Here is a 12,335-nt window from a genome sequence, read left to right as displayed (position 1 = left end):
TGAAGGCCATTGGGAGGTCAGGGGCAGGGGGGGAGTGCCCCCTGGGCAATGCCTAGCATTGCCCACTGGGCACCCTGGCACTGCCCAGGGGGTGGGGTTTGGTGGTGGGGCCGGTGATCAGAGGTCGGGTCCGAACACTGAGAGGCTGGTGATCGGAGCATGTCATCTGATCTCCCAGCATACTGAGAGATCCTGAGGCTCAGCGATCATGTGACCCTCAGGAACCATCCCCCCACCACCACCTGTTAAACGACCACGCGACTACATTCTCTTTAGAGCAGAGATAGTTCCAGTGTAATTTAATCAAGGCGTTCAAAGTCAGGAAGGATTTTAATTGTGAATAAGGAGAAGCTGCTCCCAAGGGCAGGAAGATCAGTAATCAGGGAATACAGATCCAGGATGATGGTCAAAAAACAAGGAAGATGAGAAGAGGATATTTTACAAAGCAAGCTGTTAACAGCTAAAGTTCACTGCCTGACTGTAAGCAGATTCAAAATGAACTTTCAGATGGGAATTTGATTTATACTGAAAAGGGAAAATGCGGATTGGGGGCAGCAGTGGTGGCACAGTGGTTAGCATTGCTGCCTCACAGCGTCAGGGACTGAGGTTCAATTCCGGCCTCGGGTCATTGTCTGTGCGGAGTCTGCACGTTCTCCCCGTGTCTGCATGGGTTTCTTCTGGGTGCTCCAGTTTCCTCTCACAGTCCAAAGATGTGCAGGTTAGGTGGATTGACCGTGGTAAATTACCCCTTACTGTCCAAAAATATGTAGGTTAGGGGGGTTAGCGGGGTAAATAGATGGGGTTATGGGGATAGGCAGGGGCGTTAGCCTGGGTAAGTTGCCCTGTTGGAGAGTTGGTGCAGACTCAATGGGCCGAATGGCCACTTCTGCACTCTGGGGATTCTATGATCAGGCAAGTGGTACGAATTGGATGATTTTTTAATGAGCTGGCATCAACATGATGGGTCAAAAGGGCTTGTCTTGCCTTATGATTAGAATGAATCACAGAATTATATGCCCTAAGATTGCGCTGTGATTCTCTGAAATTGAAGCTGAGTTGCTGGAATGTTGTGTGCTGGAACTCAGCAGGCTGTTTGGCACGGTAGCACAGTGGTTAGCACTGCTGCTTCACAGCTCCAGGGTCCCGGGTTCGATTCCCGGCTCGGGTCACTGTCTGTGTGGAGTTTGCACATTCTCCTCGTGTTTGCGTGGGTTTCCTCCGGGTGCTCCGGTTTCCTCCCACAGTCCAAAGATGTGCGGGTTAGGTTGATTGGCCAGGTTAAAAAAATTGCCCCTGAGATGCGTAGGTTAGCGGGTAAATATGTGGGATTGTGGTCGGTGCAGACTCGATGGGCCGAATGGCCTCCTTCTGCACTGTAGGGTTTCTATGACTTCTATGACTGTAATCATGTGCTTCAGTCCCACTGTCAGGAGAGCCTCTTTTACCATCCCATAGCCTCCCCATTTCCAACACCATCTGTCCCGTCTTCTGATTGAGTGAGACTGGGAATCTTGTGTTGACTAGTGTATTTCCGTGCTTTAGGTTGAGATTGTACAAACACATTTTCTGAAAAACCTGGATTGTCAGTAGTGAGGGATTTACTGTCTGGGCTGCGTTTGAACCCTGATCCCAGAGGTAAAAGGTTAATGACTAATCCATTACATTAATCATTTTGTTCTTTGGATCTTTCTCATTAACAGCTCGTTGCCAATATGACCTCAAACTATTTTGCAACACAGCTTCGGAGTAGGATCACAGATGATATGACGCATCTATGCAATATTATGAGCCTGATTTCTACACCGTTGACAATCATGGGACTGCCCATGTGTCCCTGGTAGCAGAGGATGGCAGCGCAGTGTCAGTAACCAGCACCATTAATTTATAGTAAGAGCTTCCTGGTCTTTAATTATTCATTCATGATGGTAACATCTCCTTCACATCTTTTTGATTTGATTTGATTTATTATTGTCGCATGTATTAGTATACTATGCAAAGCATTGTTTCTTTTGCGCTATACAGAAAAAGCATACCGTTTATAGAGAAGGAAATGAGTGTGGTGACCCACTGTAATTACATGTTGTATGCCTGGACACACCCCTGCTGCACCTGACCCGAGACTCCTCCCTTTCCACCTGAACGAGGTTTAAAGGTTACGGCCTCCCCCCTGCCTCAGTCTGGGCCAGGTTAGCTACAAGGGTGTGTTCCAGTTCTTTGCGATTAAAAGCCTGTTATTTTCATTCACTCGCTGGAGTCCTCGTAAATTGATGGTGCATCAATTTTAACCGCAAAGAACTGGAACACACCCTTGTAGCTAACCTGGCCCAGACTGAGGCAGGGGGGAGGCCGCCACCTTTAAACCTCGGTCAGGTGGAAAGGGAGGAGTCTCGGGTCAGGTGCAGCAGGGGTGTGTCCAGGCATATAACATGTAATTACAGTGGGTCACCACAATGAGAGAGTGCAGAATGTAGTGTTACAGTCATAGCTAGGGTGTAGAGAAAGATCAACTTAATGCAAGGTAAGTCCATTCAAAAGTTTGATGGCAACAGGGAAGAAGTTGTTCTCGAGTCGGTTGGTACGTGACCTCAGACTTTTGTATCTTTTTTCCGATGGAAGAACAAAGAACAAAGAACAATGAAAATTACAGCACAGGAACAGACCTTTCGGCCCTCCAAGCCTGTACCGACCATGCTGCCCGACTTAACTAAAACCCCCTACCCTTCCCGGGACCATATCCCTCTATTCCCATCCTAAAAGAAAGGTGGAAGAGAGAATGTCCAGAGTGCTTGGGGGCCTTGATTATGCTGGCTGCTTTGCCGAGGCAGCGGGAAGTGTAGACAGAGTCAATTTCAGAGTGTTTCTCCTTGCTGTTCCTGTGGTCGAGTGCCATAAAGGCTGCATTGACTGAGGGATGTTTACTGCACAGAAAATGATTTGGTGTTGTTTTTGCAGCTTTAGATCGAATGTGAGGTCCAGCGCCAATGGGATCATTTTCAATAATGAAATGAATGACTTTTCATGGCCAAACAAAACGACCAAGTTTAATGTTCAGCCTCCTCCAACCCATTTCATTAAACCAGGTGTGTCTGCCCAGCTCGCTGGGGATTGTGCTGTTTTTTCAAAGGAAAAATGTATTTGTATTTCTATACCTCCCATTGGCATATCCAAAATCACTTTATAGCTAATTAAATTCAGGCTGGGTATGAAAAGCCACCCGCGTCCGCACAACTAACCCCCACACACAGCTTACCCTCCCTACACTGAGATTCCCCCCCCACCCCAACCCTCCCAGGGTCTCCCCTACCACGTCCTCCCAGAGCATCCCCTACCCTCTACCAGGCCCATTCTCCCTAGTACTTGCTATAAGTGTAGTCCCGGGATTTTGGCTCAAGCACAGTAACTGCAGTATCTCTTTCGGCCACCGCAGCGCTGTTTCTGGAGGGGCTAGAGAGTTGATTGACAGATGCCGAAGGTGGGTAAACCTATCAAAACAGCTCGTCTGGTCTCTTTTTCTCTTGAAAAGTGAAGGCTGAGGGTTGACCCAGTGGAGGTTTTTAAAATGACGAAAGGCTTTGATAGATAGAATGTTTTCACTTGTGGGGAAGAGCAAAACTAAAGATCATCAATATCAGATGCCACCAGGAAATCCAACAGGGAATTCAGAAGAAACTTCTTTACCCTGGAGATGGTGAGAATGTAAAGCACTTTGCCATAGGGAGTGGCTGAAGTGAATCGTAAAGGGAGAGTTAGATAAGCCTATGACTGTACAGATCACTATGGGGAGGCGATGGCCTAGTGGGGTTATTGCTAGACTATAGAGCATTACATTACAGCGCAGTACAGGCCCTTCGGCCCTCGATGTTGCGCCGACCAGTGGTACCAATCTAAAGCCCCTCTAATTGACACTATTCCAATATCATCCATATGTTTATCCAATAACCATTTGAATGCTCTTAATGTTGATGAGTCCACCACTGCTGCAGGCAGGGCATTCCACGCCCTTACTACTCTCTGAGTAAAGAACCTACCTCTAACATCTGTCCTATATCTCTCACCCCTCAATTTAAAGCTATGTCTCCTTGTGTTAGCCATCACCATCCGAGGAAAAAGGCTCTCACTATCCACCCTATCTATTCCTCTGATCATCTTGTATGCCTCTATTAAGTCACCTCTTAACCTTCTTCTCTCTAACGAAAACAACCTCAAGGCCCTCAGCCTTTCCTCATATGATCTTCCCACCATACCAGGCAACATCCTGGTAAATCTCCACTGCACCCTTTCCAACGCTTCCACATCTTTCCTATAATGCGACGACCAGAACTGCACGCAATACTCCAAGTGCGGCCGCACCAGAGTTTTGTACAGTTGCAGCATGACCTCCTGGCTCCGAAACTCAATCCCTCTACCAATAAAAGCTAACACACCGTACACTTTCTTAACAACCCTATCAACCTGGGTGCCAACTTTCAGGGATCTATGCACATGGACACCCAGATCCCTCTGTTCATCCACACTACCAAGTATCTTACCATTAGCCCAGTACTCTGTATTCCTGTTACTCCTTCCAAAGTGAATCACCTCACACTTTTCCACATTAAACTCCATTTGCCACCTCTCAGCCCAGCTCTGCAGCTTATCTATGTCCCTCTGTAACCTGCCACTTCCCTCCGCACTGTCTACAACTCCACCGACTTTAGGGTCAACCGCAAATTTACTAATCCATCCTTCCACGCCCTCATCCAGGTCATTTATAAAAATGACAAACAGCAGTGGCCCTAAAACAGATCCTTGCGGTACACCACTGGTAACTGAACTCCAGGATGAATATTTCCCATCAACCACCACCCTCTGTTTTCTTACAGCTAGCCAATTCCTGATTCAAACTACTAAATCACCCTCAATCCCATGTGTCCGTATTTTCTGCAATCGCTATTAATACAGAAACTCAGTTAATGTTCTCGGCAGATGATGGAATTTGAATTCAATAAAGAATGAAATGTAACCATTGTCAAAAAAAACTATCTGGTTCACTAATGTCCTTTAGGGGAAAGGAAATCTGCCATCCTTACCTGGTCTGGCCTACATGTGACTCCAGAGCCACAGCAATGTGGTTGACTCTCAACTGGCCTCCAAGGGCAACTCGGGATGGGCAATAAATGCTGGCCAGCCAGCGACACCCATGTTCCATGAATGAGTTAAAAGATGCACGCTACAGACTTTGTCAAGAACACAAAGACTATTTATTAACAAGGAAAATCTATACAGAGGCTGGCAGCCCCCACCGACTGCTTCAGTCCCTACATGTTTTCAGATTGTCTTCTACATAAGAGAGAGCTCCACCCACTGGGGTGATTACCCACTCTCAGTCCCAATTGGTCACTCAAACCAGGAGGCCCACTTCTGCTGTGTTGCCCATAAAGGGGCAATCAGCGCAACGTCACAGGGTCAAAAATCCTAGAACTCCTTTCCTAACAGCACCCCACCTCATGGATTGCAGTGGTTCAAGGAGACAGCTCACCACTACCACCACCTTCTCCAAGAACTAGGGATGAACATTAAACATTATCCTTGCCAGTGATACCTGCATCCCATGAATAAATTTATTTAAAAAAATCTTTGCTCATAATTAAAGTAGGATTCACCCAAGTAATCTTCCAGCGTTCCATAATCACAATTAAGCAACACATTCAGATACTGTGTCTAAAAATGAGTCTTTTAACAGTAACCTTTTCTCACTACCTTCCATTTGCTCTGTCATTATACTGGATCAAAACAAGGCAGTGAAGATGGTGGTCGGAGCTTCAGGAGGATCAATGATCGCCACAACAAATGCTTGGGTAGGTTCAAAGGAATATGAGGATCAATGCACAGAAATAGGGAACTGGGGGGGAAAGAAATAGAATCACTACAGTGCAAAAGGAGGCCATTGGCCCTTCGAATCTGCAATGACAACAATCCCACCCCAGGCCCTATCCGCACACACTTACCCAGCTAATCCCTCTAACCTACACATCCCGGGACACTAAGGGGCAATTTAGCATGGCCAATCAACCTAGCCCGCACATTTTTGGGATGTGGGAGGAAACTGGAGCACCCAAAGGAAACCCACACAGACGCTAGGAGAATGTGCAGACTCCGCACAGACAGTGACCCAAGCTGGGAATCGAACCCAGGTCCCTGGAGCTGTGAGGCAGCAGTGCTAACCACTGTGCTACCGTGCCGCCCACAAATGCCAGGAGATTGTTTTGTTGAGAAGTCTAACATCCTGTCTGATTCATTGACTGTTCCTCTTGTATTTCTAGGTGACAATGAACGTGTTGTGGTTTAATTACAACGTTAAGAGAGCTGTGACTGAACGCAGAGTTCACAATCAACTACTCCCCAATGTGACCCATGTTGAGAGAGCTGTGGAGAAGGTTGGTGTCTGTGTTGTGTGCGCGCACACCCGTATAGGCTGGATATTGGTTATTATTTCTATGGGGTCGATCTGTTATATTTCTCCATTCCACTCCCACCTCAATACTCCCCTGTTTCACTGTAATGGAGAATGGGAATGTTTAGAACTACGAGGGGCAATCAATTTGGCTGTTGGTCTCAGGAATCTCATACACTATTTAATTACCATAAATCACAAAGTAAAGTAAAGTTTATTTATTAGTCACAAGTAAGGTTTACATTAACACTGCAATGAAGTTACTGTGAAATTCCCCTAGTTGCCACAATCCATACCTGTTTGGGTCAATGCACCTAACCAGCACGTCTTTCAGAATGTGGGAGGAAACGGGAGCACCTGGAGGAAACCCACGCAGACACGGGGAGAACGTACAGACTCCACACAGACAGTGACCCAAGCTGGGAATCGAACCCGGTTCCCTGGCGCTGTGATGCAATAGTGCTAACCACTGTGCCACCGTGACACCCAAGCTTACAGGAATGAAGTTGGTCATTCAGCCCGTGGTGTCTGTGGCAGCCCTCTGCTATTACACATAACACCCAACTGCATCAAGTCACATTCAGCCTTTTATCCCTGTGTTTTTCTTTGTTTCAAATATTAAACTAGCTTCCCATTAAAAAATGCAGTGCTCTCTGTCTCAATCACTCTAAACCTCTACTCCTGTTTAGTGATAACCAGATGGGGCCCTAGACTATCAAAGCCTTCCATAACATTCAAAATCTTTATTAAAATCTCCTCTTAGAATGGTTACAGCACAGGCCGAGGCCATTTGGGCCATTGTGTGTCTCTGTTGGCTCTCTGTAAGAGCAACTCTTGCAGAAGAGCCACTTCCCTGCCATTTCCCATCACCCTTCAATTCTCTCCTTTCCAGATCCAATTCTCTTTTGAAAGCCACGATTGAAATGCCTGCACCTCATTCTCAGGCAGCACGTTCCAGATCCTAACCACTCACTATGCAAAAAAGGTCTCTTCACGTTTCCATTGCTTTTTTTTATTCATTCGTGGGACATGGGCGTTGCTGGCTGGCCAGCATTTATTGCCCATCCCTAGTTACCCTTGTTCAGAAGGCAGTTGAGAGTCAACCACATTGCTGTGTCTCTGGAGTCACATGTAGGCCAGACCAGGTAAGGACAGCAGACTTCCTTCCCTAAAGGACATGAGTGAACCAGATGAGTTTTTCTGACAATCAGCAATGGTTTCATGGTCATCGGTACATTCTTAATCCCAGTTATTTTTTTATTGAATTCAAATTCCACCATCTACCGTGGCAGAATTCGAACACAGATAGATCCCCAGAATATTAGCTGAGTTTGTGGATTAATAGTCTAGCGATAATACCACTAGGTCATCGCTTTGCCGTCGCTAGTTACCTTAAACGTGAATCCTTTCATTTTTGAACTTTCCACTAATGAGAACAGTTTGTCCCTATCTGCTCTGTCCAGACCCTTCATGATTTTGGTTACCTCTGTCAAATCCTCTGTTCTCCAAGGAGAACAGTCATACCTTCTAAATCTATCCACATTAGTGTAGACCCTCATCCCTGGAACCATTCTCATTATTGTTTCCTGCCCAGAACTGGTCACAAACCCACACAGGAACCCACGTAGACAATGAGATGTTTTCACTAGTGGGAGAGTCTTGAATAAGGGGATATAGCTACAAGATAAAGGGCCGGTCACTTAAAACTGGGGAGCATAGAGATTTCTTCTCGCAGAGGGTGGTGAATCTGTGCCCCAAAGGGTGGTGGAGGCTGGATTATTAGGAATATTTAAAGCAGAGGTGGACAAATATTTGATAGATTGAGGAATAGTGGGCTATGGGGAAATGGCACAGAAAAGGAGTTGAGGCCGGCATAGATTAACCAAGATGGTATTGAATGGTGGGGCAGCTTGAAGGGCCTGGTGGCCTCCTCCTGCTTCTATTTCTTGTGTTTTGGTGATATTGTTCGAGTCCCTCCCCCCACCAGAAGTGACAACAATCTAGAGTAACACTGACAAAGTGCGCAAAGTGTCACACCAAAATCTCAGTAGGGAGAGTCAGACTAGAAGCAACATAATGGAAAGAATATGGAAACACTCTCTGCAGTCTGGATCTAACAAAGCCAGCGCCAAGCACCTCTTAGTTTGATAGTCAACCAAGAAAAAGCCAAGAGGTTGTATGAAGACTTACAGAATGAGCAGGGTGGAAGTTCACAGTTACAAAGTTTCACTGTTGGTCATGGAGAGGCATTCCTGGCCGCGATTCACCCGAATCGGCTCTAAGTGCCCATGGCAGTGGGAAGAACGGAGTGTTTCCAATTGGCATTGGCAGTACCTGTCAAGTGGGATTCACCCGCCTGATTGATGCAAATTTACACATCCCGGAAACACATCGGCCAGCCCAGTCTTTCGAGGTTCGCGGCTCCCTGAGAGATCGGCAGGAGGGTGAGCCAACTCCCCCAAAAGACTCTGATATGGGGTCCCTTCAGGACTCCCCACAGCTTCCACCAGGCCTCTTCCCTCCAGCTCCTGACATCTGACAGTGTCAACCTTGCACTGCCCTAGTACCCTGGCTAGGCTGGGGGGCTGTGGAGGTAAGTGCTTTGTTCAGGTGTCCCTCTACCATTGCCAGGCTGCAGAGAGAGGGTCACCCAAGGTATCTCGGAGTTTTGTCAATTAAATGACTACCAAGAGCTTTCCAACTCATAGGTGGGGCAATGGAAATTATCATGGAGGATGCCCCAAACAGAGAGCACAGTGCCAAAGTGAGTGGTGCCCCTCAAGCTAGAAGCCTCTGGTGACAGGCTAGCCAACTCTGCCATAAAAAAAAACCTTGCTCTGGGAGCAGATGAAAGTCTGCCTGGAATGAGGAGTGAGAAACAAGAACACCGATACCACATTATTGCTTGGCTAGCCAGTGTCACAGCTCTCTCAGTTTTGGCACAGGTCTCCAGATGTTAGCGGGGAAGAGGCTGCAGTGTTGAATGGGCTGGGTGTGCCTTTTTCATTTCTACGGCCCAGAACAATACCAGGTGGTCCATCTGGTTTTATTCCTATTAATCTTTTCCTAACATAGTGACTTACTAGGGCATGTCAGAGGCAGTTAAAATTCAACCGTGTTGCTGTGGGTCTGGAATCACATAGGCCAGACTGGGTAAGGAGGGCAGATTTATTCCAGCTTTATTTTGTTAATTAACTTTCAATTTCTCTTACTCCTGTGGTGGGATTTAATATCATGTCCCCAGAGCATTAGTCCAGCTTTCTGGTTTACTAGTCCAGAACATTACCATTTTGCTTCAAATCCCCTAATGTGCAATTGCTGTGCGACCAAAAACACAACATCGCGTTGGTGAATACCCACTATCCTGGCAGCATCTGTCATGCAGCCGTCTTGTACCAGTCAGCCATACATGCCATCTTCATTTCACCATGATGAACCAGAGACTGGCTAATGGTGACAAGGGGCTACCCTCTCCACATCCTGAATCTGCTCCCCCATCAGCCCATACATACTGAACAGGCCTAAAATGAGAGATAAGCTGCCACCAGGAACAGCATGCAGTGAACCATCAGCCTCCTGGAACAATGTGCAGGATGTTAACCATGGTGCACTTTTCCCCGTGGCTAAACTGGAAGTGGGTGCCGCTCCAGCTCTCCTGCTTTATGCTGCTTCCTGATCAATTCTCATTAAATTTTGAAATGCCTGTGGCATGTACGGGAGACACATGAGATTCTGTGGTGGGGGGAGCTTCACATTGGTGAAACCCGGCACCAGTCAACAATGCAGCTAACATGGCGGCCTATAAAAGAGCTTCACAGACAAACAGAGAGAGAAGATAAAAACAAAATACTGCGGATGCTGAAATCTGAAAAACAGAAAATGCTGGAAAATCTCAGCAGGTCTGACAGCATCTGTGGAGAGAGAATAGAGTAAGAAGTCTCACAACACCAAAGTCCAACAGGTTTATTTGGTAGCAAATACCATAAGCTTTCAGAGCGCTGCCCCTTCGTCAGATGGAGTGGTTATCTGTTCTCAAACAGTGCAAAGAGTTGGTTTGGTTTGCACTGTTTGAGAACAGATAACCACTCCATCTGACGAAGGGGCAGCGCTCTGAAAGCTTATGGTATTTGCTACCAAATAAACCTGTTGGACTTTAACCTGGTGTTGTGAGACTTCTTACTGTGCTTACCCCAGTCCAACGCCGGCATCTCCACATCGAGAGAGAGAATAGAGCCAACGTTTCGAGTCCGGATGACCCTTCATCAGAGAGACTTTACTTCATGGCCACAACTTTCTGCCCACCCACATTTTACTTTGTTCCATTTCTTGTTGCTCCCCTCATCCTCCTCAGTCCCCCTTCAAACTCCACCCCCCCTCCCCCTCACCATTCTCCACCTCACTATTCGTTCTTGTCTCAAAACACTCACCTCATGACCTCTTGCGCTCACGGGATACGAGCATGGCCCAGACCCCACTCTCTGTCACTGCCTCCCCCCCCAGCATCCCAGTGCTGAGCCTCCATGCAAGCTGCTATTTTCCTGCTTTTGTCCCTGGAGTTCTGAAAGGAAAACCACTGACCTCAGACACGACTGCACAAAGCCAGCTTTAAACAAAGGTGTCCCAGCGTCACCAGGTTCTCATCCTCCCCTGAATTACTCTTTAAAGTAGGACATATTTACAAAATCATATGCAAATAGGAATCAAAGACTGGGAAATTAGTTGAGTTATAGATCAACCGTGATTCAATTGAACAATGAGTGGACACCAGGGCCTAATTGGGCTTTTGCTGTTCCCAGGTGTAGACTGTTTGCAAGGCCTCACCAGTAACCCAGAGCCTCCGATGCGGGTGGCACGATGGCACAGTGCTTGGCACTCCTGCTTCACAGCGCCAGGGACCCGTCTTCAATTCCGGCTTTAGGTGCCTGTCTGTGTGGAGTCTGCACGTTTTTCCTATGTCTGCGTGGGTTTCCTTTGGGTGCTCCGATTTCTTCCCACTGTCCAAAGATGTGTTGGATCAGCCATGGTAAATGTGTGGTGTTATGGGGATAGGTGGGGGAGAGGTTCTGGGTAAGATGCTCTGTCAGAGAGTCAGTGTAGACTCAATGGGTCGAATGGCCTCCTTCTGCACTGTTGGGATTCTATGATTCTGCTCCTCATCCAAATAATTACAGGAAAAACCTGGAATCCATGTCTTTTACCAAATCCCAGCTTTGACAATGAATTTGTAATAGCTACTCAGCTGTATTCTACTGTTTTTCAGGCTGTGCTAGAGGGTTTGGAAGAGAGGCATCATACATTAAAGGCGATAATTTGGCTTCCAACCGGGGGTGTGGCCCAGGCCATTGTCAGAGATGAAGGGAAGTGGTTTGCTGAATCAGATTATCGAAAAGGTGGCAAACCTGCAGGTTACTGAAGATGTGAAGATGCCGGCGTTGGACTGGGGTAAACACAGTAAGAAGTTTAACAACACCAGGTTAAAGTCCAACAGGTTTATTTGGTAGCAAAAGCCACACAAGCTTTCGGAGCTCCAAGCCCCTTCTTCAGGTGAGTCACACTCACCTGAAGAAGGGGCTTGGAGCTCCGAAAGCTTGTGTGGCTTTTGCTACCAAATAAACCTGTTGGACTTTAACCTGGTGTTGTTAAACTTCTTACTGTGGTTACTGAAGAGTCAGTGCAATTGTTAACCGTGACTGTGTGGAAATCTTTACTTACAGCTGCACTCTATAGAGGTTTATGAATAAGTAACCCAGTGAGATGCACTGTCAATATAGTGACTAATCAAATCCTTTTTATCAACTTGTTCTAATGCATTCTCTTTTTTGTATGTTGACTGTGGTGAACCATCGTTGGTTCCCACTGTGGGGTTGTTCTAATGTTGTTGTTGGGCTAGGGTGTTCACACT

General features: G+C 46.8%; 1 protein-coding gene across 1 annotated transcript; it reads left to right on the top strand.

The window, feature by feature from the left end:
• The first annotated feature begins 1,712 nt into the window (after positions 1–1,712).
• LOC144489499 (glutathione hydrolase light chain 1-like) lies at positions 1,713–11,846 on the top strand. Its single transcript, XM_078207364.1, is given in 6 exon segments — positions 1,713–1,770; positions 1,773–1,887; positions 2,953–3,084; positions 5,723–5,837; positions 6,303–6,416; positions 11,694–11,846. Coding segments are annotated over 6 exon segments (687 nt in total).
• The last annotated feature ends 489 nt before the right edge of the window (positions 11,847–12,335 follow it).

This window comes from Mustelus asterias, unplaced genomic scaffold (assembly GCF_964213995.1).
Source record: "Mustelus asterias unplaced genomic scaffold, sMusAst1.hap1.1 HAP1_SCAFFOLD_2245, whole genome shotgun sequence".
In the NCBI taxonomy this organism is placed as follows: Eukaryota; Metazoa; Chordata; class Chondrichthyes; order Carcharhiniformes; family Triakidae; genus Mustelus; species Mustelus asterias.
The sequence above is the reverse complement of the archived record's forward strand: the minus strand, read 5'-3'. Positions and strand labels throughout refer to the sequence as shown.